The sequence below is a fragment of the Festucalex cinctus genome, chromosome 18, assembly GCF_051991245.1.
Source record: "Festucalex cinctus isolate MCC-2025b chromosome 18, RoL_Fcin_1.0, whole genome shotgun sequence".
Lineage (NCBI taxonomy): Eukaryota > Metazoa > Chordata > Actinopteri > Syngnathiformes > Syngnathidae > Festucalex > Festucalex cinctus.
The window spans coordinates 8,209,094-8,236,237 of record NC_135428.1 but is presented as its reverse complement, the minus strand read 5'-3'; the positions used below and the strand labels follow the sequence as shown (position 1 = coordinate 8,236,237).

Here is a 27,144-nt window from a genome sequence, read left to right as displayed (position 1 = left end):
CTGGGCAGGCAAAGAAAGGCAGCACTTTAGCATGTGTTCATATGTGTACGTGTTTAAGTACTGTACTGTACATGTGTGTGTATTTGAAGCTGCCGGTGTTGGGTGAAAGAGGTGAGTTTATTTTATTTCTTTTCTTTTTTTTCCCTTCCACCCTGAGGGGCCTCAAGCTGGGGCAGAGTAGGGTGGAGCTTCAGCGAGAAGCTGCACGGGGCGGGCCGTTTCGGCTGAACTCAGTGCACTAGAAGAGCACTCGGGGAGCGAGGTCACAGAGTCCAGCATTCCTCTGGAGCGCTGTCTGTTTACACGACTGACTGCTGCTGAGCCTGGGGGAGGTGGCAGCAGCAGCAGCAGCAGAGCTACTCGGTCAGATAGCAGCTCAGTCACTTATGTTCATCGACCGTGGAGATAAAGATCCTATCAGTTGTTTCAAGTTTCATATACAATCATTTGGCATTTTTTTCCGTGCAAATTCATCTGACCTACACAAAGTTGTCAGGTTAGTTGTGTGGAACCCTATTTTGGCAGACATTTGACTAGCGCCTCTGTGCTGCTGCTTTCAGAGCCGAGAAGCCAGATGGTCAGCTCTTGGGGCGCACAACAGAGATGGGGAGTGACACCCAAGCCCTGGAGAAACAGTGCTCTGACTGTACTGTGTACTGGGGGAGTGGGGGCTATGAGTGTCAAAGGCGCCTTTGTTACACATACCAGCGTGGTTTCACGTGCAGCGCATGATTTCTCACTGCAGGTCTGAAGTAAAGCCCGGCCTGACCTTAACTGTCCGTAGGATGTGGCTGTGGCCTCCTGTGCAGGTTAAAGTGTAACCGTGTCCGTGTTTTCTCAGGAAAGTGTGTTTATCTAGAGGACCAACGTGGGGGCCCTTTTGTTTGACTAAGTAGCGAGGCTCGCCCTAAAAGTAAAGCTCTGTGAAATGCACAGGAACCAGGTGGCCCGCCTCTATTCCGTTTACTACAAGTTAGGCGCAAAATGGTTTGAGCGTATGTTTGCTCAAATATTTGTTTGCTTGTCTAACTGTAATGGTGATACACGCAGTACCTATCACATGTCAGCTCGAGAGTGTGAAGCAGGCATTGAGCTAACAATGAGGCTGTAACATACTTCCTCACTTTCTGCTGCTAAACATTACCAAGTTTAAGTTTGAATTTACAGTAGGAGGACCTCAAGGGTGAGTCCTCTGTGCTTAAAAAAAACAAACAAAAAAAACAATACTGCTTCCTATTTATGTGAGTATTCTATTGTTTTACAGTATGCTTGGAACAGTGGCTAACTTATTTTGATATGTCAGGTGAATAATTTCAAAGGTGTATTAAAACATCTGTAGTTTTAAACAACAGTCACCATAATTTTTACGGTTTGATATTTGCACAAATTACAAGTTGTTGAAAATGTTTTCAAGCTCATTTTGATTTGGAAAACTGTTAATTACTTCATTAGTCCTACAGTAACTTGTAAAAAGCAGGCAAATTGGTTTGGTGAGTGTGTGATTTTTTTTTTTAAATTATTATTTTTTTTAAATAATAATCTCTCCATTCATTTTCATACCACCATATGCTGGAGCCTATACCAGCTGCCTCTGGGCAGCCTGGACTGGTAATAATAATAATAATAATAATAATAATAATAATAATAATAATAATAATAATAATGGTACTGCTGCTAAAGATACAAGGTTGCATTTTTAGTTTTCCGCCGATTTAATTATATTCACAAAATGTCAAGAGTTGTCTGTTGGCTTCTGTGAAACAAAATCCCAAAAGGTTTATGCTTTCACTTGTAAACAATAATGCATAAAAACACTGCAGTGATGACAAGTTTCCTATTTTACAGCCTCACTAATATGGAATGTGTACAGTATATGCACAAATAAACTAACCACGAGTGCCATCATACAGACCACAGCTTGTCAAACGTTGACCTTGAACGGCTTTGGATTATCAATGAATAAAAAAAAAAAAAACAACTAAAAACTGCTGTCTCAAAAAGCCACAAAAACACATAATTTTATTCTCTCTTTCTCATTGCACACCACAAAGGACTTGTCAGCCCACACCGTGGTTAGTGATTTACATACGCAGTATCTGTCTGTCATAGAAAATGAGCACAAAAGTTACAGTTGCAATTAAATTGGAAAGTGGGAAGAACTTGGCGAACTTTATGTCTTTCTCCCTCCGAAGAGGTAGAACTTACTGCAAGCATGGCTGACATATATTGGCAGAAAATACAGTCATGGAAATAAATATTACATGGTCACCGCATTGTTTTCTTCAAATTCGTGTTAATTTTAATGCCTGGCACCACTAAAGGTTTACCATGTGACTAGCAGACTGGAATGTAAAAGCGCTGGCAGTACAATGCCACAGCTATTGATGGAGGAACTTACAGTAAGTGATACCATATAAAGTAGTTAGATAGCAGCTCTTAAATAAAACTCTTATCAGCTATTATTGTTGTCCGCATTTTATTTGGGGCGGCCTTGGCTCATACAGGGCAGGGTATGAACCGGAAGATCCGCTGTTCGAATTCCACTTCTCGATGGATTAAACGGATTCTGTTAAATACCATCAAGATGTTTCAGAAATAGATCATCAGATGGTCAATTCCTTACTGTGACAACCCGAGTCTTTCTCGCAGGTCAATCATACCATCTGGGGGTCAAGGATGGCAAAAAAAAAAAAAAAAATTGTTAAGTTGATTTATAGACACAGGAGAGACCTGCATAAACCACTCTTGCCTCATACAGTTCAGTTAGATGTGTCACCAAAGGACTGACATGCAAACATCTGGCTAAGAGGTTGTGCGTAATTCAAGATGCTGTCTCAGTATGATGCATATTCTGGTTCCGCTCTCGGCTAAATCGACACAACGACAGTACTATAATTAGAGAGCCCGACCCCGAGAGGAGCTAGGAAAAATATTAGCGGTGTTGCAACAACAGGACTATGAATAGGAAAGGTAGGCATGTTGTTGCTAAAGAAGCCAAGACAAAGACCAGAAATGAAAACACAAACAACATGAAAAGACACGCCAAGCAAAACACAAGTTATTTTCCATGTTGGAGTTCTGATTCATCTCAAGTTCGAGTGGAGTTCAAGTTGGGATGTAAGAGGAGTAATCTGCTGCTTATCACACGTTTGGTTATCTGCAAGATACCACATGCTGTCAGACCAAGATGGAAGAGCAAATTGGTTACAGGAAAGGAAAATTGGAAAGAGTTGGAAAAAAAAGGCAGCAACAGAAATATAATAAGATCTCAAGTAGATAAAGATAGAACAAAGAAGAGAAGAGGTCAAAGGGACAGACAGGGAGGGAGGGGAAAAAGAGGAAACTGCTTTATTGTACAGCTGATGACAAGTGTGAGGTCTGGCAGATGTACCATTGGGGTTGTTGGTTTGCGACTTTTTCTCTTACGAGATGTCTAAATTCAACTTGTCGTTACTGACCAGTGCAATAACAAAAATATATGCCCTGCTCGTACTGAAGTTAATTAGTTTAGAAGTCAGACAGGTATATAGTTCAATATGTAAAAACACACAAACTAACAGCCTGATTGTGCACTAAAATATAAGGTTGCAGATAGCACAGAATGCAAACGAATAGAATTATTTGCAACACAACGTCAAACATTAACAACAAGAAGTGAGAGCTTTGTTTTTTCATGTTTGAGAACATTTCCATCGCAGTACCTGTACTAGGTCAGAGGTTGATCTCCAATTATGACTTGTTGAAAACAGAAAGCACAGCAGGAGTCATGTCTGCTCTTTACTTTGTTTTGAAAAAGCACACCGACAATTTTACCTTTAAACAACTTGAAAAAGCTGCTGCTGACCTCAACTTGTCCGAGGCAACTGCTGTGACGATCACAAAATCTGACATTTGGTGCTTTCTGGCAATTTAAAACGATTCATAATTCCCTGCTAGTTTCAGCTTAAAGGGATACTTGACTAATTAAGCCATTTTCAGCAGTAAAAAGTTAATATTTTGTCCAGAATTAATTTGATAACTTAATTATTTTTTCATTGTGTAATTCATACATTTAAAACCAGTTTTTTTTCCACTTGCTGCCGACTGAAGATGACATCACCTGTGCTGAGCAAGTAGGTAAAAAACAATCATGGCTCAGTTTGCTGACCAAACCCAGAAAACAGGTGAGCCATGATTGGTCATTACCTACTTCTGCAGCACAGGTGATGTCATCCTCAGTCGACAGCAAGTGGGAAAAAAAAAATAGTTTTTAGTGCATGAATAATAATGAAGTTATCAAATTAATTCTGGACAAAATATTAACTTTTTACTGCTGAAAATGTCTCCGTGGGTCAAGTATCCTTTTAAGAAAACAGTTCAACATGATGACGCCAGTGAATGGGACAATCATTGCTAACAGCCTCTCAAATATCCACACTCCCTCTTTTATTTCTTGCCCGTTTTCACCCTTTGTATTGTGGTAATGTAGCCACAGCGGACAGTTATTCCTTGACAATTATGCCATATTTTTTTGTGGTTCAAAGAAAAAGAATAATACAGTGTGGGTGTTGTTGCGGACGTCTCCTGCAACGAGTTAGGGTGACTCCAAGAGTGAATTTTCTCTTAAGAACATTCATGAATGAGATCTCAGATCCATTGCGTTTACATCACCCCTGAATAGAAAACTGTAAGCATGTTCCATCAAATTTGATTCATTTATGGGAATTCACAATCAAAAGCCGATCAATGGCTATTATAAACCCTGCATGGTCTCTCGAAATCGGCATCATGTCCATGATGCCCAAGCGGGAGGAAACCTTGAGCAAAATCAAGACTTTGCGTAGGGCGGTCCCATCCTCGAGTGGTTAAGAGAAACAGAAAATAATGAGATGGCGAGGGAGGTGAGAGAAAAATAAATGGTGCCAGAAGCACCTTTTAAACTGCTTGTACAAGCCATAATTTTCCTCTTTTTTTTTTTCCTGCCTTGCTGTTCTGGAAAAACAGCACAGACACGAGAGAGGGGACAAAGACCCGGCAATTGTTCGCTTTCTGAGGTACTATTAAGTGTCATCACAGAAGCGGGATGCAGCGTGTGTGTAAGGGTATTTCCACGACGCCAAGATTGGGGTGTGATGGTGGACATCTGACACCATTTTCTTCTCACGCCCTGTGTTGTATGCATGAAAGCAATTGTTACTGTCCAACAAGTACTGTAATACATCACACCGGACGCCAGTAACTGCAGGACGCCATTTTACTGCTTCTAATGACTATTAAACTAGAAATTGAGCGTATTGTGACATTGGAACGCAGTACACGCGCATCTCTAATTTGGTTGCTCAGTACAATATGGCCAAGTTGAAAGAAAGAGGATTAATGTAATATTTAAATGACGCTACACTCCTCCAAAATACAACAATTTCCTTACAGGTTCCACTCGACTTTATTTTATTATTATTATTATTTTGTTGTTGCAATTTTCATCAAAAGCACAAAAAAATGATAATAATAAATCAACAAAACAAAACGGGAACTTTCTGGGTGCTGTTATTTATTTCCCTAAATTAGTGACCCAATGCCACCTTGAGATAGGAGTGGCCCGACTTCCAAACTTAAAACGTTAACGTTGAACGAACAGATATATGAATACAAAAAGTGGAGCTAACACATGGAGACAGAAAATATGACAATACTCATGGACATATATTCTATATCCTCTGTGAAGAACAACTAATATTTCTGTTGTACTGAGAAGCCCGGAAATTAGTTTCAACTACAGTACATCCATATTTATGTCTTATACTGCCCTCAGGTGGCCAAGAAGCACACCAGAATGAGCAACACAATGTGAATTGAAGGCGAACGCGTGACAAAAACCTTTTTAAATTTGCTTTAATTATATTTACAGTAATTGTTATTATTATTTAGGCAACATTGTAGTAATGTAGAGCTTACTTATTCAAAGATGTCACAAAAATGACAGCAGTCTCAAGTCAGGAATCTAATAACAACCTAAATAACGTGCTTCCAGTCCATTAATCAGTCATGACTGGATGAGTTCTTGAGGTAAACAAGCCTACTTAGCAGCTAGTAAAGGTTGCGGTTAAAACATGTTCTTGAAGGGTTTCAACCTCATATGATGTCAGAAAAAAAATGATTTTTCCAACATGTACTTGGTGCACCAACCTGTGTGCCTTGAGAAAGGGAATTGTCCGACTATAAAAATGGAGCTATATGTTTTATACATCAATAAGTATCACCTTAAGCCAATCGCCACAGAGTGTTGTTGTTGAGATTTTCAGCTAGTCACACCGGGAGCCGCCGAAGCAGGTATAGTAGCTGACATGATTTGTTTGGGACACAGTTTTTACAACAGATATCATTCCTAATGCAACTCACCCATTTTATTTTTATTCCATGCTTGGAACCGGTAGTAGCTTGGTATTGGGGCAATGGCCAGGTATTGCATCTGCACTGACCATTTCTCAAAGTGTAATTAAAATTTTTAATAATCCCTCTTGGGCAACTGTATTTTTTTCATCAAGCACTTTGCCAAAGTGGAAGTTTTCTATTCTCATAGTATTAGTACAGACTACTACAGAGATCTTGATAGAGTTAATATGCTTTTTATACCGACTGAATCATCCCTGCATGTAATGTTTATTAGTTAGCTACTATAATTTGCCTGTACTCTAAAGGTAGGGGCTGAACTCAGCCTGCATCAGAGGAGCAACGGAAGGGAACATAGAACCTAAAATTGCTAAGATTTTTTTTTTTTTTTTTTATCCCCCCATCTTTAATATCAACTGAAACGCAATAGTGATGGTGCTTCATTGAATTACAATATTAACAATTTCACTTACAATTTGCACTGTACAAAATTATGAATTTTGACAGATATTACAGCAATCAAGGAGGTGTTATCGTATATTAATTCAGGGGGGGGGTCATGACGTGTTTTATTAGCATTTATATATACTTTAAAAGCAATCTAAACATTATTACTTTATTGAATACAGTACTTGTGAGGAGATACTCACATGCAGTACTGTTGCACTGAACACAAGCTGCTACACTGTAAATATGTTCCAGGGGTCAGCTGCGAAGAATGTGAAGCATGCAGCTCATAACCATTCCTTTCTGTCCTATTACCCAGTTTGTTTTTGTAAATATTCACAAAAGTAGTATATAATGGTGTGAATGTCTTGTAACTTAGGAAGGTTTATAATTAGGGTATCAAAATGTGGTTGTGTGCCTCACTAGACAAATACAGATGAGCAATTCCGAGTGGGTATTTACTACATTATAAAATCATTTATCTGCTGCAAATATATGTACAATACATAGCATGTGTCGTTAAAATGAAGCTAACAATGAATAAAAAATGTTGTGCTGTGTTGACACCTGGACCTGATGTCTATCAGGTGATCAGGATCATTTTGCTAACAAAATAACTGCAATAGCACTCAGTAGCACACAACTCATTCATTTATTCAAGGTTGACCAATCTTAATTTGGAAGTTGCCCATCATCATAGATATCCATCTTCTATAGACCTATGCCATAAATTCCTTCCTGACAATTTTATGCTTGATATAATGCATCTTGCCTTCCCTGTTTTTTTTTTGTTTTTTTTTGTTTTTTATTCTGTGACTATTGTGAACAAAGGGCAATAGAAACATGATAGAGATTAATAAATTAAGCGCTGCTATTAAAAAAATATAAATAAAACTCTCCTTATCAGCTAACATGCTATCTATTAGTCATTATTGAATCTCGATACTGCAGTTAAATGTAAAAATAATAATGCATTCACTCTTCTTGGGACTACATACTGTGAATGCCTTGAATTATTTTACTTCTGTACAAGAGCAGCCGATCCACACAACTGAAATTTGTCAAATATTCAACACCAGTTTGTTGGACTCATCCATCAACACGGAAGAGTGAGTGAGTTTCTACATTATTGTATGTATGGCAGTAGTAAAACTAATCCAGGTGAAATATAATGTTTAACAAACAGTTGCTAGTTTGACCCGCAGGAGTCTGTTATGAAGCAATACACCACGCTGTCATTTTACTTCCTGTGTTTGCTAGTGTGTGCGTGTGCATGCCTGCGTGTGCGCCTGTGTGTTTATTTCTGTGCACAAGAGATGTAAATAAACCGAAGCAGCTGAGTTTAATCCAAAGGTGAACCCGAGCCCAGTCATCATAACATTCAACAAACACAGCACACACACCCCACAAACTCAAACCCACGTATCTGCACGCACTCAAAGACTTTCAAAGCTCCTTGTAAAGACCTGTGATATAAATGGGTATTAGGTATTAAATCAACTGAAAAGCTAGAAGCGTTCACAAACTAAACAACCAGTAATCACTCCAGCTGTTTGCAAGTAACTCACCATTCACTCTACAAGATGTCAGATCTTCACTTCTGCGAGGAAAGTTGGTCCCCTCAGATTTCTTTCAACTCAAGATGGAGGCACAAACTTCCCAAATACATTCCTTTGTTCAGAGGTTTTGTTATGTTCAGTCTGTCAAGTCCAGTTCTGCCTCTCCCCTGCAGACTGCTGCGTGGAGCTGCTAACATGACAGCATGGGTAAACAACCAGTTGGATAACAAGACACACACACACACACACACACAGGTGCATGCTGACTCCCAGCGTATACAAACAGAGATGTACGGACAGCCAAGAGCAGCAAGAGCCAAGAGCAGCACAGTATGAAACGGCTCCTTTGCCAGTCCTCTTGTGTGGAACTCCAACCTTACTCCACCTCCCTTCTCCTCCCCTCCCTCTCTCCCAACTACTCCAAGACAGGACGTAAATGTGAAGCACCCAGAAAGTTCCCGTTTTGTTTTGTTGATTTATTATTATTATTTTTTGTGCTTTTGATGCAAATTGCAACAACAAAATAATAATAATAAAATAAAATAAAGGTCAATTTAGTTATCGTATTAAGACTTGAAATAATAGATTATATCTAGTTCTGTTATTTATTTCCCTAAATTAGTGACCCAATGCCAGAATCAGTAATATGTGAACACTTTTAATGGAAATATGTTTAATTTAATTCTGAATTATTATTATTATTATTATTAGTAGTAGTAGTAGTAGTAGTAGTATTAGCCATGCATTTTCAAATAAACCTATACAGAAAAACATCCTAAAGTACATGATTATTTTTTAATAAGATGTCAAATTATGATTATTGCATTGCTCAACAGAAAAAAAAAATGTTAGCAGCTGAATGTCATGCATGATTAATTAATTTCTGACTTTGCAGCTCAGTGCGATGCCTAAAATTGGTGTGTAAAAAGACAAATTAAGCTTGAAATTTTCTAATCCTGTTTAAAATGAAAAAAAATCAAAAGATCATTGAAAATGGAAGTGTGTGCATTAAAGCATTTTATGATGCTGGATGATCGCTTCTTTTTTTTGGCTGTATATTTTTTTTTAACCACATTTTGAGCTTTTGACTGTACGCAACTGAATGACAAACTTTTTGTAGAGTCAATCGAATGTGGAAAAAAACACCTTGCATGACATTATTGGGGAAAATCAACTTGTTGACAAATGGTGGAATTGTTTGAAACGAAACAAAATGGAGTGCCCATCATTATGCTATCAACAAGAACCAGTTAATACTGTATGTGTACGTTTGATGTAAAAAGGTTAAACATGTCTTTTAATATTTAATGGATAAAATAAACACGATGAAAATCTATGTACAAAAAAATATTTTTGTAGTTTTAACATAAAATAATCTAAGTTTTAATTGTTGTTGTTATTAACAACTAAGGATATTTAATCAAATGGTCATCCCTAGTTTTCCATAAGTCAGATTTAATTATTTAATTTTTGTCCATTATTTGTTGTCAGGAGTAGAAAAGGTTTGTTATTGACTAAAATGCTTTGATGTCAAGCAAGCTTTTTGGCACTAAAAGGAGTAAAATAAATAAAGAATGTTTTAAAAAAAAATACTTGTCATATGTGGACGTTGCATTACTCTACTAACACAGGACAACTTAAAAACAAAAACTGTCATGTTTATGATGAAAAACATAACTGCTCTGATTACTTTGAATGCAAACTGATTTAAACAGTAAAAATGAACAGCCTATTTTATTTTTATTAAAGACATTATAGATATATTGATGTTGACAAGCTTGAGAGCCGAGCATGCGTGTGTGTTCAGTCCCTCTCGAGAGGTGGCCTCACTACCTCATGACAAATGTGTCAAACTCCATTAACAAAGATGACTGGGCCTGGATTGTACAGTAAAGTACAGCACATCCAAAATAAATGTGTCAGTGTGATGTCCGCAAGAAAGATGTCAGTATAGTCGAGCCACTAACTTTTGTCAACACAGGTGTCCCCAAGAAAAAAATATGTGTCAATTGGATACAAAGCAATAATAATTATGGCCTATTTCTTGAAGCACCCACAGGGCCAAAATATATCTAATTAAGGTCACCATGACCTCCAAGTGTATTTTTAGTTAGTTTGTTTTTCCGGGAAAAACCATCAGCCCTGGACAGAGCAAAGTCAAGACCTAACACCACTTCTTTGTCACCATCTCTATAGAAACCAGACTTTCAGTTCCTCCAGTGTCCTGGCTGATGTTATCTTATGCAAGAAGCCCAGCCGACTTGCAAGATGGCCACTGCACAATCTACAGCTCACCTGAGGTGAAAGGTTTCCAGCGAATATTATTATTCAACCGTGATAAAAGAACCGTCAGAAACATAACTGAATTTAAGGATGGAACACCCAGATTAAAATTTAAAAAAAAAAAAAAAAAAGTGTGAGAAGCCTGTAATTAAACGGAGTTGGGAAAACGTGTATTAAGCACATGACCTACAGTATAAGCTCAACAATAATAATAAACATATATATATATATATATTTATTTTTTTTGTATGTGGAGGCGTATGTGTAACAATTAAAAAATTTATGACAAGGTACGTTTGTGTGTAAGTACAGGCTGGCGTGGTGACATTTTTAAAACTTTTCTTCATTACATAATAAAACTTAAATCTAAAGTTTAAAAGTTGTCCTTTTAGCTTCAAATAAAATTCCTACCTTTTCCCATTCCTGAATGTGAGTGATGTTCTCTGCTGGCAAAAGCCTGAACATCAAAGCACAGGGCACAGTACAGATATAAGAAAACATGCCAGACAAGCAAATACAATAAGACAATGAAGATTCAGTAATGTACACATTTGACAAGATAGGTACTGTTTTACCTATTCAACCTGCAATGATTCACAAAGTGTGGTATGAGCACTAGTGGTGGTATGCGGGCACTCTCGTGCTAAAGCAAAAGAATCGCTGAATACTGTATGAATTCAATTAACATTTACAACATTTAACGTGAAACACAATCAACCTAAACATTAAAGATTGCAGTTTTGCATGCATTTTTTAAAATGTGGTACACTTGTTTTTTGTTTTTTGCATTCAGCACACAATACTTTTTACGTACTTATCAAGTACATTTTTAATGTAGTAAATTTATATTTAACGTTTGAACACTACATTTGCATGTAATTTCTAAACTTTTGTTTTTTTAGATTTGAGTACAATTTCAAGTTTTATGTACGTATACACACGTTTTTGCACCTGTATTTAAATGAAGTGTTAATGTTCAAACTATGTAACGTCTTACAACAATAAATATAGGTACAGTACAATTAGAAATAAACTCTGCCTTCTTTTTTTTATGAACAATGGCGCCTACTATTTACACTTTATTATAATGTTGCTCACTGCGACGATGAGTACAAGTGGATTGTAATAACAGATAAATGTTGTAGAGAGCGACAATAATTTTGCAAATAACTTGATTGGAAAGTATTAGACGGATGGTGCACGGTTCTACATTTTGAGTCTACTAGTTATCCACTTGGTTTTACCAGGCTTCAGCGCCATCTAGTGTCCATTAATCACGTAGCTTTATTCCAGATATTTGAATGGCTTCGTAATTTCAATAGACTTCTGGACAAGAATAATAGATATGTTATTTATTTTATGTCCGTCTTACCTGCGGTGGTAAACATCTTGAGGATGTTTGTCCATTTAGATGTCTTACCGACCTCCTTCATCTGTACATGACTGGCCTGTCGTGCAACTCAACTCAACTTTATTTATAAAGCGCTTTAAGTAATGAGCTCCTTTCCACCACCTCTAAAACTAAAGCAAAAATAAACCGTATCAAAAACTGTGTTGCAACTGTCGACGGTTGGAAAATATACTAGGAATGAGTCCTGTTTTACAACAATGCATGTCAGGTAGCCTAGGTTGCTAAATGGCAACAAGCTAATCACTAGCATCATTTTCTGCTTCAAACGTTGAAGCTGTAAATGTTAAAACAAACGAAGACAGTTTAACATAACGGTACAAAATTAAAAGTTACCCAGGGTTCATTCAAGATGTACGACAGGCCATAATGTTTCTAAAATGGCTGGAACAAATGCAGGTGTCTGAACCGTGCCGTTAATTAAGTTTAAAACTACGACATTCAAATTATGCAACACTTTCAGAAATAGTTACTCTGCCATATTTATTCATTTGCAAGCGCAATGAGATATTTGGATTTATAAAACAATTTTTCCCGATCTCTTTAAATGTACAGTTATGTGAAAAGTGACAAAAGTGAAATGGAAAACAAAATACTTACAAAAGCATTGTAGCATCGCATTGGAACAACAGCTGAAGATAACGATTAAGAAAACAAAAAGTTCCAGTGGGGGGGTTATCAAAATTGCATTGCATCCACATTGATGATAATAATAATAATAATAATAATAATAATAATAATAATAATAATAATAATTCCGTGGAACAAAATGGCTATTGATACAGTATGAAATTTACTGGAATAAAATCAGGTAAAAGAAATTACCCGCTCCCATGGAAACGATGATCATTTCTTCATTTGTGCTTCTTCAGTAGAGTTGTAACCACGAATCAAATAGTTTGTGAAATGTATTCCTGTATTCTTTCTCAGATAATTCTTGTCACAGTGTATGGGTGAGAGAATACAAAGACATGTGTCCAGCTACTGTTTGCTGTTATCATCACATTCCTGAGCTGTGCATTTCAATACATTTGCCCCGAGGGGGGAAAAAAAAAATGCACGTTTTCGACAGGATGCAATTCATGGAAGCAAGACGTGCTCATCTGGTTTGCTTTTTTTTTTTGGTAGCAGTGTGGGTAAAAAATAAATATCGATTCCACAGTTCGGAATGTTAAAGGAAATGTGCGGTATTCTTTAATCTGGCATTAGCATTTCCCTCCAGTTGAAGCTGTGATTGGGTCCATGTGTCAAAGGCAGGATGGGGGGGTCAACCAGCTGCCACACCCCCGTCTCGCCCATTTCTTCACAAGCACAAAATCCCAAGTAGGGAATCTGTAAGAATGCGCAGAGCAGATGCACCTCTGTGTTATTGAGGGGAAACAATAAGACATCTTATTCGATGTGATGTAACCAGCATCTGGCCGACCTTTCGCACAACTTGCACAAAGTCCTTGGAGTTTTGTGGGCTGAGTCCTTGTATCTGGCGAGTGCAGGCCTCCAGGGAGGAAGCATGGGCCACAATGAGGACCTTGTTTCCTTTGTGAAAGAGGTAGAAAAAGAACCAAATTCTACAGACACTATCACTTATTTGCTGTTAAATGACATTCAGAAATTCATTATAAGGAATACAACATTCAGCACTTGTAAATAAGGATGACAAACCACATAGGCTGTCAGAAAATTTACAATTTGGTAGAATATTGAGACCAAGAGTCCACTGTACCCAGATTTTTGCATTCTGATAGGATTTCTCGAGTCACTTGGAAGCTCCGGCTGATGTAGGTGTCATAGGACTCAGAAACCACTAGCTTGTTAACAGGAACATGAGGTCTAAACACAAGAGACATACAGAATATGTTAAGGCGGTATGTGAATATGTCAAGGTCAGAGCATAGACTCTGGACCTGTATGTTGGGTCCACACTCAGGTTAGCAGCCGCCAGCTCTGTTGGGGGGATCCAGGTAGGTAAACAGGTGCCTGAAACCCACTTGGTCCATTCAAAAAGTCCAGGCTCCACACGGATTTTTGTCTTTCCTTCCTGTTGGAGACCTGAAACATAAAAACCCGCATAAACACTGTCCGATAAGAATTCCCTCAAGTTACGCTTTGTACTAAACAGTCTGTGTTTATTAATGTCAGTTATAGAAAACAGAGGTCAGAGTTTGTTTAGGTCACATTTAAATGTATTATGTTCGTATTTGAGGGGGTTCTACCCTGCAGAATGTGCTGAGCGGTCTGGACACAGCGAAGTGAAGGAGAGCAATAAACAAAGTCTATTGTGGTGTGGCTTTCCAACAAGGCTTCACCTGGGACAGAGCAACAATTAGAATTAGATCCATAGGAAATATCATCACTTTGCGTGTAACAGTCCCAATGCCTGTGTGTGACTTTTTCTTCCAAAACAGAACCAACCTACAAGACGGGCTTGGGAGGAGCCAAACACAGTAATAGGACAATCTTTATCATAGTCCCTGTGACCGCCGCTTCTGGTTGGCAGGCTGGATGGCATGTTGAGATTTGAGCGAATGTATCTGCCTACACACAAAAGAATCAAAGTTAGTGGTTAGGATACATCAACAGACAGGGCCGCGTGTTCCCTCTGCCTGCACACCTTTGCCGTCAAAGCACTGAGTGACCCAGTGTTTCCCAAACACAACATCCATCCTCTCCCCGTGTCGACACACAAACAATCTCATCTTGGTCAAAGAGGACTGACCAGCTACCCGCGTCACCTGGGAAAAGGTTCGAGGAGACCATTTGCAGAAAAATGCCTTCCCACAGTGTCTTTAAGTATAGCTAGTCATGAAGTGTACCTGCATGGGAGGACAGAGGCCACCGAGGCTCGGAGGATCCACCAGACTGTCGAGCAGACTGTCAGTGTGCTGTTCATCAAACAATAAACCACCTAGTGTGCTGCCAGCATTAGATGGGGATGTGTAGTTGAGAATAGAATGAGATCTGGGGATGACACAAAACCACAGATACATTTCAATATTTAGTCAAAACGAGTCATGGGAAAGTTAGGACTAGTTCTGTGCACTGCAGTAACTACTCAGCCACCAAGAGATAGCATATCTGTCTATGCCAGAGAAAGGGGTGTCCAAATCCGGTCATCAAGGGCTACTATCCAGGGGTTTCCTTGAGGGAAAGTATCATGCATGTGTTTGATGTTTCCCTCCTCAAACAGACCTGATTCAAATGATCAGGATCACTATCGGGTTTCTGCAGAGCTTGCTGATGACCTGATCATTTCAATCAGGTGTGCTGGAGGAGGGAAACATCTAAAACAGGGGTGTCCAAAGTTGGTCCTTGAGGAACACTGTCCTGAATGTGTTTCCCTACTCCAGCACACCTGATTCAAATGATCAGCTCATCATTTGAATCAGGTGTGTTAGAGGATTAGAGGAAGGAAACATGTTAAATGGGGGATGCCCAAAGTTTGGGGGGATCTAAAACAGGGATGTCCAAAGCCAGTCCTCGAGAAACACTATCCTGAACGTTTTCTATGTTTCCTTCCTCCACATACCTGATTCAAATGATTAAGATCACTATCAAGCTCATCCAGAGCTTGCTGATCATTTGAATCAGATGTATTGGAGGACGTAAACATCTAAAACATGCAGGGTGGGGGCCCTCGAGGACCAGCTTTGGACAGCCCTGACCTGCAACATAAACCGAACAATTAAATGGCCTTCCACTAGAGGGCAGATGGTACGATTACCCTGCGTATTCACCTGTTAATATTCATACAAGACAATAATTAGCTTTGCATTCAACTGAACATGACCAGATTGGACAAGCCGAGTCAAAGTGTGAATAATTAAGATAAATTCATCATTATTTCAGAACAGTATACGGAACATAATTTTTGTGAAATTTTAATGTTTATTTTTTGGTGGTATGCGCATAGAATGTTCTCATGCAAAATATGTCTTGGCTCAATAAAAGGTAGTCCCTGAAATGAAAGGGAAGGCAAGAACGTGCGCTCATTCTTACCCATGAACAACCCAAGTGTCAGACTCATCAGCGCGGTTGACGTAGTTTTCAGGCAGCAGGCCGGACAGCCCTGTGCCCAGGGACGTGCCGTACACCCAGCCCTCACTGGCACTGCTTTGCTCCATAGGAGACATGAAGATGAAGTCTCCAGTCACCAGCTCAAGCTCGTCGTCATTTTGAGGCGCATACGGATACATGACTTGCAATGTCTAGGGGAGAAAAACAGACATTTTTAATCAGTAGTAAAGGGAACATTTCAGATACATGACACTTTATTTACACACACACACATATATATATATATATATATATATATATATATATATATATATATATATATATATATATATATATATATATATATATATATATATATATATATATATATATATATATATTTTTTTTTTTTTTTTAATTTATTTATTTATTTAAAAACAACCAAGGAAGTTGGGTCAATGTTTACAAAATTACCCTTGTTTTTAATAACAACCCAGAAAGTTGGGTCAAATTTACCTAATTCTTTTAGAAATAGAAAATGACTCTCCCCACTTACTCCCAACTTTTGACCCAAAAGTAGGTCAAACTTACCCAAGTAGAGGATCTGTCCATTTTTGACCCAACTGTTTTTAGAGTGTAGGCAACATCTGAAAAACCACAGTGTCATCATGTGTATTTGAGGACGCATTCCTACCTCATGGTTAGCAAAGCGAATATCCCGGGAGAAGAGCACAGCCAGCCAGTCGCAGCCTGACGACACATCAACGTTTTTGGCCAACTTTTCCAAAACTGGAAGATGGGTGCCTTGGAAGTGATATGCCAACGTGACATGCAGTTGCTTCTTATGATGCTCAACGTGCACATCTGGACATAGAAAATGTGCGCACTGATGACATCTATGCAACTTCTGGACTTTTGATTTAAAGAAAAATATTAACCTGCTTTAGTTTCTGCTTCATTTGCAAAATCAGCCGCAAAACTCTTCAGCAAGTCTGCCACCTGCTCCTCCACAAAGAGGCCAATAAAGGTGGAGGAAGTGTACAGCTCCAGCGGGATGGGCATGGGTATACGACCTTTCCACTTTGCCACGGAGGTCTGGAGGGCATCTGACAGAGCCTCCACCTTCCCATCGGCACACTGTAGAGTTGACAAAAAAATAAAAATAAAAAATTAAAAGAGAATTCAAATAAATCCTTTAATACTGAATGCAAGCATGTACATTTTCTTCATCATGTTTAGATCAGCCTTCACAATTCAACAGACGACAAACTGACCATGAAGAACTGGCAGAGGGTGATGTGGGGGAAGATGTTGTGTGCCTTGTTTTTGCCGCACGAGAGGCGAGATTGCTGCCAGAAGAGCGAGAGCTGCTGCAGCAGTGGACCACTGGGTCGCAGATACAACACATATTCCCTGGGCAGGGGGTCATCCAGGAAAGGGTCATCCACATGGGAAAAGAGCCTGGAGACGCACACATGGACACTGCTAGGACTCTGATGGCAGACACTTTTGTCATTTGTTGACCATTTATGAACTTTATTCACATTCCAGTGGTGAATTAGTAACAGGGGATAATGGCAACATATGTGTGTGTGGTTCTCACCAGTCACAAGCTGCCTGGACGTTTTTCCCTCCTGTTGAAACCAAAGCTTTCAAGCTGCAAAGACACAAAGATCAAGCGAAAACTCAGTCACAAAATCAATAGGTCCTCTTCCGGCCCGTGTTTATTAGAGAGGGACAGTTGCGCACCGTGGGACAGTGGAAAGAGAGCACACATCCCAAGAGAGAAGTAAAATGACAAGAGAGACACTCAATAATTCATACCAGGATCTTATGAAACAGTATTGAAAGTAAAAAAAAATTGCATTGGACAGAATAGAGAGCATTTTTTGGCTGGATTATGTTGTTTATTTATTTATTATTATCATCATCATTATTATTATGATCATTATTATTATTATTATTATTATTATTATTATTATTATTATGCGATTGGCTGGCCACCAGTTCAGGGTATACCCCGCCTTCTGCCCGAAGCCAGCTGGGATAGACTCCAGCAACCCCCGCCGACCCTTGTGAGGAGTAAGCGGTCAAGAAAATGGATGGATGGATGGATGGATGGATGGATGGATGGATGAATGGATTATTATTATTATTAGTTTATTTTTTACTTCATTAGATAGCAAGAAAACCTCCACACTTATGAAGTGCTTAGTCACCCCTAGTTACGGTTTGTCACTGTTATGAATAAGACACAAACGGTCACTATCGTGTGTTGGGATGCAAGTCAAATGAAGACACTGTGGTATTATGGGCTCATGAATTCATGCATTTGAATTGTGCCACTGCTGTATTCACACTCAATACGCCGTTTTTATTTTTGGCCAATTGAGAGGGTCCTCGATTCATTCAACTACGGACCCTGAGGCAGCATGTCCTGTCTCAGTTCAGTGTGCACAATGGGAACTGCAGAGGCTAAAGTGTCATAAACAGGTTGGTCGCGCATCTTTACTACTACAACATGCATGTACTCATACTATTGTTTACAACATAGCTAATCAAACAAATTAAATCAACTGTGTAACCTAACAAACAAACACACTTGTGTTGTAGTATGCTTCAGCTGTATTGTAATAGAAGTTTCACCCATTTTTTTCCCTTTTTTTCCCTGCGGTGGGTATTTTTCTCAGGGCATGAAGGGATTATAGCCAGCTGTGACTGAGGCATCACATAATCCAATCCAAGCTGCAACACGGGATGGCCTGCTTATCTGTTAGTTCAAGGGATGAACCCTCAGTGACACAGTCAGAAACCTAAGTTAGGATTCCCTTCCAGCTGCATTCTTAAAAGCAGCCAGTAGAGGGAAGGCTACATTTGATTCGAAAGTGAATGAAAAAGTATAAATTTGTGTTAAATTCTAAAGTGCTACCTTATCACAGAGCCATTTCAACCTGTTAGGATCCCTGTTTGATATGGATAGAATGATTATTGATCAGGCTGATTATCGGTGATGATATTTGGCATTTACAAAATCAGCATCGATAAGAGATGAATTTCAAACAGTGAACAGGGAACTATTTATTTGAATTTTCAGTTAATTCGAGACTTAGACTTGACTTTATTGATCCCTTTGGGATGGCTCCATCTGGGAAAATTACATTTCCAGCAGCAATAAGAACAGATAATAAAATAAAAAATAATTCAATCAATCAACTGCGATTGGTTGGCAACCAGTCCAGGGTGTCCCCCGCCTACTGCCCAGAGCCAGCTGAGATAGGCGCCAGCAGCCCCCGCGACCCTTGTGAGGAATAAGCGGTCAAGAAAATGGATGGATGGATGGATCAATCAATCAATAAATAAGGTTATTACACCAGATATTGAATTAATATTAATAATAATAATAATAATAATAATAATAATAATAATAAAATGCACCTTTTGCACCTTTGCTTGAAATTAAAACAAAGATACATGAAAAGTAACATTTTTTACTGAAAAAAAAATATATATATATTGGGAGCTACAGTATTCACATTTAACTTTTTAAGAGATCCTGATCACCCTGGGAGCTCCCTGAGTTTTTGCGAGTATTTTAAAACAAAGATGTCTATTGTCTAAGAGTAAAAAATAAATAAATAAAATTAAATTTAAAAAAAATAAAGACAACTTCCACATTATGACCTTGCAATTCTGAAAAGTTGTTCAAGCTTTAAGGCAATTCAACTACTGGTAAGCATTATACAAACAGGATTTTTCAGCTGATCAGCAATTTTTAAGAAAATAACCGATCACAGAGTCGATCAGATGATGGATCAATGTATTTAATCAAACAACTTATGTTTAATCTACAGTCAACTGCCGTCATTCATGGGGGATAACGACAGGCCCAGCCCACGAATAGTGAAGAAAAATGTATGTATTAATTTTTTTTATTTGTATGTATTTATTTAACGTACAGTTCTGACACCAATACATTTTTCCCTTTTACTGAAAATGATTACTGGCTATTGGTTATCGACCTCCTTCATGTTTCAGATCTCAGCTGCAGCCTTCCAAAGTGTGAGTGACTTTTCTTCAGATACGTCAACTTCCTCCAACAGTCCAAAAACATTCATGTTAGTTGAACTTGAAGACTATAATTTCTATACAAGTGTGAATGTGACTGTGAATGGTCTTCATGTGCGCCACCCTCCAAGTGAGCTGGGATAGGCGGCAGCTCATTCGCGACCTTAAGAACAGTAAGTGGCACAGAAAATGGATGGATGGAATTCTGAAATTCTGCACAGAATCATGTTGCCTGGAGGAGATGCGCCATTGTTGAGGCCTGCGTGAAACGCAACTCAACTTCCCATAGATGAAACGCCACACCACACAGTGTCGATTGTATTTTTGTGAATCACATCTGCCGTTTAATCCCTTAAGTCTGTGTTTTTCCCTGAGATGAATGCTTTAGTTTTATGTGCTCCACATAGTAGAAGCAGCCATGGACCTGCTGTCCTCAATAGCTGCATACACTAAAGGCTTTTGCCTTGCCCCTAGCAAAAAATGAGCATGTTATTTATAAATTGCATTTCCTGTTCACAGCTTAGACAAAGATGGGTTGGGAAAAAATTACCTCTGCATTATGTTTGGCTTCCACCTAGAAGTGAAGTGGAAGTGCTTTTTGTTCCACCAGCACGTGGCAAAAATTCAGTTCCACACTTGATGCACCCAAGGGCCACTCCGTGACTCAGCGCCTACAGGCAAATCACCATTTCCTGTTTACAAACCAAAGGGGAACACCATCGCTATGTGCTCATATCACCCCAACAGGGCGAAGACGTTTGCTTCTGGCAAACGCTATACAAAAAAAAGGCACGTGTGGATGACACAAGCCGGGAAACCTCTCATAATCTCACACTTCGAAGCAATCTGGACCGTAAAACATTTCCGTGTAATTGAACTTGACCAATTACAATGCCACGATGTGTGCACGTATCTACGTTTGTCAGACGATGCTGATTTTGTGAAATGCTGTGTGCTGTGAACTGTGAACCAAAAAGTAATAATCAATTTGGGACTTTTATTTTGAAATACATTTAAAGACAGGAGTTTGTATCATACACAGGACAGTCAAGAGCCCATTGGTGCAGCTACTGTATCAGGTTTGTGTTTTTTGTTTTGTGGCTAACTGTTAGCCTCATAATATTTTGTGCAGCGACCATTGTAGAAATCTTAACATGATAGATATATATATCCTAATTTAGAGTTGTCCTAAATCATAGATAATACTAAAACTGCAGATAATAGTAAATATTAAATAATAAAGAAAAATTATGTTATGCGTTTCTATAATAAAATTACTGTGTTTGTCTGGTGAAATCTTTAAACGTCAATGACACATATACTGTATGGAGGACCAAAAATGCCAAATTAAAAAGTAAATAAAAGTGAAAATAAAAACGAATATTAAAAATAAAATTTAAAAAAAATTAATAAAAAAAAAAAAATATATATATATATATATATATATATATATATATATATATATATATATATATATATATATATATACACACACACACACACACACATACACATACATACATATTTATTTTTATTTTTTGTGTCTCGTTTTATTTTTTTTATTTACTTTTATTTTATTTTATTTTATTTTACTTATGTATATATTTTTGTTGTTTTTATTTCCATTTATATTATCTTTTTTATTTAATTTCGGAATTATATTTGTATATCTATTTTTATTTCCATTTATATTTATTTTTGTATTTCATTTTGGAATTATATTTTTTTTATCCTGTTTTCTTTTCATTTTTCTTTCTTTCTTACGTTCTTTCTTTCTTTCTTTTTCATTTTGTCATTTTTGGTCCTCCATAATACTGTACATATATGTAGCAAAATATCACTTGAATGCAAACGTAATGCACTCAAGGGACTGTCGGAACTGCACAGTGCTGCACCTCTTGAGCTCGGGTTGAGGGGCTTGGTGCCTTACTCAAGGGCACATTGATAGGAGTTAGAAAGCAGACTAGCAACTTTGTAACAACTAGTTGCCTTTTTTTCTGCAGAATGACTTGGACTGTGACCTTCCGCTTCCAAAGCCCAAAGTCATTACAGATGAGGTTCTGCCGCCCCCGTAAAACGAAACAGATGAAACAGAGATGTGTGGGAGGTGTTTTTAGCACAACAACAAAAATGTATGAAGAAAAGTATCAAGTAAAATCTCAAAACAAACGGACATTATTTGTCAAATTTAGCAACAGAAATGCTCATTTAAGTCATCGTAGTTTGTTAAAAATATTTGCATAGACTGCAGAACGCACCCACATTTGGAACAGCTAAGGAAGACGAGCCTTGTATTTGTGCATTTTGCAGCTTTAGCTTTTAATGACAGATCACATGCAAACAAAAAAAGCCAAATTATCCCTGTATTGGGAAGACAAATTTGGTTGAAATGTTTTGATATCATTACTGAGTGAAATTACGGTAAATGTCAGAAACAAGGGTGTCTTGCTGTTTACAATCATAAACATCTTTCCTCGCCTGATAGCAGCACGTGTTTCCAAAAAAACAAGTAGTGTATAGTCAGTGTCTGGAACCGATTCTGTTTTTCTGGAGCAAAGACATTCAAAGTCACATGTTATAACAGAGAGCGTCAGAGACACCATAAAGGAAGTAACTGGGCCATTGTGTGGGTGAAGTATGTTGTTCCAGCTTTTTGCGTGACAAACTTGACTTGGCTTGACATTCGTTGAAGCTTAACACGGATAAGAATCATTTTGGAAGAAACTACATGTATCACTTAAATCTAGTAATGGAATCATCATGAAACAATTCAAACGGATTGACCTCAAAGATTGTCTTTTTTTGTGTCTAATTATCTTGCCTTTCTTTAGCACCTCGCTGCTGTTCAGTGTCGTGGTTTCTTATATGCGAGACATTGCAACCTCTGCATCAGCTGCCCTCAAACCACCGTCTCAACAGAGAGAGCAGTGAAGGTCACAAGCCACTTCAGGAAATGGGCGACTTCCGCTAAGCTGCCTTGAATCCGAGCTCAGAGTTTGCTCATGAAAAATGCCTGCACTGGAATGTGTCTCATGCACGCATAACTTCTGTATCATAATTAGTACAGTGGTAACTTGAGTTTACTCATAATAGCATCAATGCACTCAATTGAATGAACTGAAATTCCATTAATATGTTCCAACACTACCACCATTTTCTATGTTGGGCTGAAAGATTTTGAAAAATAATCTAACTGCAGTTTTTTCCCCTCAATATTGAGATTATTTCTACAAGTTCCTCTTCACATTTATTTTAAATACACCCTTCTAAAAGAACAAATTTGTTCAAGTTAACATAATAAGTTATTACTTTCAAATGAGCTTTTCTACAACTAGAAAATCACAATGTCCCATCACATGAGTTATTTTCAGACCCATGGGCATTACACTTTGAACCCTGATGTACAACAATTCTGTCTGTCAGAGAATAATGTGTTAATAATAATAATAATAATTTTAATAATGTGCATACGATTGTAAAAGGAGACGGGAGTCAGTGTTTAAGAATGAGGTATTGATACTGTTTTGGTCACCTTACTTATGAAGTGAGAAAGGGGGCAATATTAGGAACACATTCATATGATTTTAGTATGATAAAGTGCAAGATTAAGTGATTTTCTTATACCGCGTGTAGGTGTACTCGGTATTGTGAGTTGTGACCGCTGACCAGTGAATGTAAGATGCAATACTTTACTGCATTGCTGTGGTTTTTAATGAACTGAGAGTCTGGAAGCATGATAACCCGCACGTCAACTTCCTCTTAGCGCATCAAAAGGTTAGAGAAACGTGACAGCAACCTTAATCAGCTATCAGATCTGTTTTGTATTTGGAGTAAGAAAGCAGCAATTCTCATTTTCTCTCTGTTCAGTTGATCAACACATAGTCAACCATGATAGACTTGTATAATGGTAATATATATATATAATTTTTTTAACCCACTAAAGTTGGAGATAAGTTGAATTGAGTGGGTATAAGTACTCAATGTATTATATTCTATAGATAAAACGCCAACAAAATTAGCCTATGCGAAACGGCTAGCAATAGCGATTAGCATTGGCAAACAAGTGATAGCCACTTCAGGTAAACAAATACTAACTCTACCATTTAGTTCACATACATCATCACCATGTCTAAATTACACATGTAATAGTGCTTTATAAAGTAACTTACAGACTATGCTTCAACATTATTCCATGACGTAAACAAGGGTGGAGCTAGCTGCTTTATGAGGTCAATAACTTACTGTTTCCGTCTTCTTCTGGGCACTTTAGTGCATGACTGCCCTCTGCTGGTTAAGTGATGAACACATAAAGCCGAGTGTCAGATTATATTTATGGAGTATTTACATCCCAATTGCTTTTTAAGACGTTCAGAACTTCCTTGCCTGTGTTTTGGGGAAGCTAAAAATGTGCTGTGTTGTCTTTAATAAAAACCCACTAAGTTCTTAGTCACTGAGCGTTTTTAAGTAGACAAACAACAGCCGCCATTCGGCCACTATATGGTGCACTCAGAGAAGAAATAAAGATCAGATCACAGCCGCCATTCCAATGCTGCATGCGTCTGGGGGGAGAAAAAAAATAAAATAAAATAAAAAACTGTATAAAACAGGGTTCCGGTAGAGCTTCGAGGCAGAAAATTTTAGTCGACCTATTTTTAAGGTCGACTTATCTGACTTGGTCAACTTTTTCTCCCAGGCTTAGTATAAATGTTTTATTTCTTCCAGTTACAATATTTCTCAATATTGATCTAAGTTCCAACCAAAACCACCGGCGTCGCTGGTTCATAATTTATAGTCAATATCAAGAGACTCTTTAAGAGAGATAAGAAGCAAACCAGAGTGATGAAATCTAAATGGGATCAGCTTGCAAATCTGCTTCCGGACATCGGACATGACCAGCAAGCGGAGGGGCTGCTGTCCTTGCAGCTACTATCTGATTGCACCGGTCAATTCCTGAATGACTCAGCAACGATTCCTCTGAATTTAACAGAAGGGTTGATTCTCATATATGCGCGTTTGTGTGTGTATTTGCGTTTCATACTCCCACCCTCTGACACAATCAAGTCCTTGTTCCCTGAAGCTAGGCCCAGATGACAAATTTTTCTGTTATTGCCTCTCAAACTGCCATTTGGGAAATAACCTGAACACAAAATGAAAAAAATTCCCATTATTCCCTTGTAAGATCTTTTCATGCAAGATAGCAAACAGTCCCATTTTGTACATGACAACACAAACTCTATTCAGCTCTATTTTGGTCCCAAATGTCATAATAAATCATTTAACCTCAGTTGAGATGATCTCGCTTCTAAACTCAAACTGACACAAATGCTGTTAAATGAAAATTTTCCAACTGAGGAGGACTACAAATTAGGTGCTCAGTAGAAAAGGGGCATTACTATTCTATGCAGTTTTTGGGCACTATCCAAACAAAGTTACTGTATCTAAAAGGTGGGGCTGTAAATTGTAAATAGAATGTGAAGATGGTCTTTTCTTGTCTATTTTTTGGTTGATTTATGTCAGGTGATGTGTTGTTTTGGGCTATGGTGACATGACGTCTCCCTATTTAAAAAAGAAAAAAATAATAATATTGAAGCACTTGTTTTGGATACTAGCTACTTTGTTTACTCTTGAATACTACTACTGTATATTTCAGCACTTGTGGTGAACGGTGGGGTACACGTACACCACACTGGACATTCACTCGTAAACACACGGATGACAATACGTATAAGTCTTCATTTAATCTAACGTATGCTTTGGGGATGTTGGAGGAAGTTTTAAAAAAGGATGACCAAATAGGTAACAACTGCACAAAATACTCAGCCTCAGTATTATATGTCCAAGAAACAAACTGGTCGGAGCAAAATACTTTAATTATTTATGGGGATTTTTATCATCATTACGTAAGCTCCATATTTCATTCACACAGCTTGTTTCTTGGCAACCCACCCCTCTCAAATATGAATGGTGGTGGGGGAAAAGAAAGAATATTTGAGCAGGATCCACTGAATCCAAGAGAGAGACTGGCAAGTGCAACATCTGAGTCACACAACACAGAATCTCTCTGCAGGAGAGGAGCCAAAGTCTCAACGCCACATCAAAAACGTAGTACAAAACAGTAGTTACATACTGAGTATTTTGTGTGTGTGTGGTGGGGTAGTGTACTCACGCCCTGGTCTTAGGGAAGCCCATGGACAGCAGCACGTCCAGAGTTGACCCATGTTTGACGGTTCCTGCGCGGGTCTGGCGCTGTCTCCGAGGGGTCACTTTGGCGTAGAGTTCCTCTTTAGCTGCCATCACTGCTCCATCGGCAAGGACGGTTCACTGACGTATTTCATTTCATTTAATTATTATTATTTTTATTTTTTTAAACGACACGTATATTTTACGTCGAGGAAAACAGGGAAGCTAAAGTCTAATGAGGCTTAAGTTAGGTGCAGCCGACACTTTGGTTGTCATCCAGCAGGTCTGAGCTCGGGTCAGCCATGCCGAGTCACCTCGACTGTTTGAGCCAGCCGTGGTCGCAAGCTGCAGTCCCCGGCCGCGGAGGGAACCAAGTCGGGGTCGAGCTCGCCTCTCGCATCCGGTCCGCCGTATGAGAAATCAGATGCAACTAAACCGCTAGCTTCGTTCCTTCTACTGCGGACTTGTCTCCCGAGAGGGGACAGAGAGGTTCTGTCTGGAAGACAAGTATACGCGACCCGTCAACTTGAAGAGCCTGCGAGGCGTCAAAAAGCGGGTAGGACACCCGTGGGTTCGCTCGGGGAAATGACAGCAAAGTGATCAAAAGAACTCCAGCGCCATTATTCAGATGAGTTTGAGGCGGTGTGATGCAGAGCCCATCTGGGGGCGGATGGTGGAAAGAGTGCTTCACACTTCCTGTCTAAAAGGGGCGTCAATGCGCAGGCGCAAAGGACAGCAAATGAAAAAAAATACATCATTTGTTGCCATGGTAAAGCCAGACAAACTTGATTTTTAATTAGGTCGCTTTTGATAGCAGTGACGTCACTTCAATAATTGTAT

General features: G+C 38.5%; 2 protein-coding genes across 3 annotated transcripts in view; both read right to left on the bottom strand.

Moving 5' to 3' along the window:
• Positions 1-12,461, bottom strand: part of LOC144006459 (uncharacterized) — a 34,443-nt gene extending 21,982 nt beyond the window's left edge. The window contains exons 1-3 of the mRNA XM_077505314.1: positions 12,403-12,461; positions 12,031-12,179; positions 11,070-11,115 (exon numbers count right to left, since the gene is read on the bottom strand). Of these exons, the coding sequence (XP_077361440.1) occupies positions 11,070-11,115; positions 12,031-12,091 (107 nt within the window). The 5' untranslated portion in view covers positions 12,092-12,179; positions 12,403-12,461. The remainder of the gene's footprint in view (positions 1-11,069; positions 11,116-12,030; positions 12,180-12,402) is intronic.
• A 62-nt stretch (positions 12,462-12,523) lies between these two features.
• ubash3ba (ubiquitin associated and SH3 domain containing Ba) lies at positions 12,524-27,017 on the bottom strand. 2 transcript variants are annotated; one of them, XM_077505312.1, is made up of 14 exons: positions 26,291-27,017; positions 17,663-17,716; positions 17,334-17,520; positions 16,998-17,196; positions 16,754-16,923; positions 16,063-16,271; positions 14,880-15,024; positions 14,678-14,798; positions 14,479-14,601; positions 14,280-14,372; positions 13,971-14,115; positions 13,790-13,896; positions 13,493-13,602; positions 12,524-13,398 (listed from the first exon to the last, which is right to left on the bottom strand). In XM_077505312.1, the coding sequence occupies exons 1-14, from the start codon at positions 26,416-26,418 to the stop codon at positions 13,261-13,263; spliced, it is 1,929 nt and encodes a 642-aa protein (XP_077361438.1). In that variant the 5' UTR covers positions 26,419-27,017; the 3' UTR covers positions 12,524-13,260. The 2 variants fall into 2 exon arrangements, with proteins under 2 accessions (XP_077361438.1, XP_077361439.1); XM_077505313.1 differs by lacking the exon at positions 26,291-27,017 and adding an exon at positions 20,675-20,816.
• Positions 27,018-27,144: the final 127 nt, after the last annotated feature.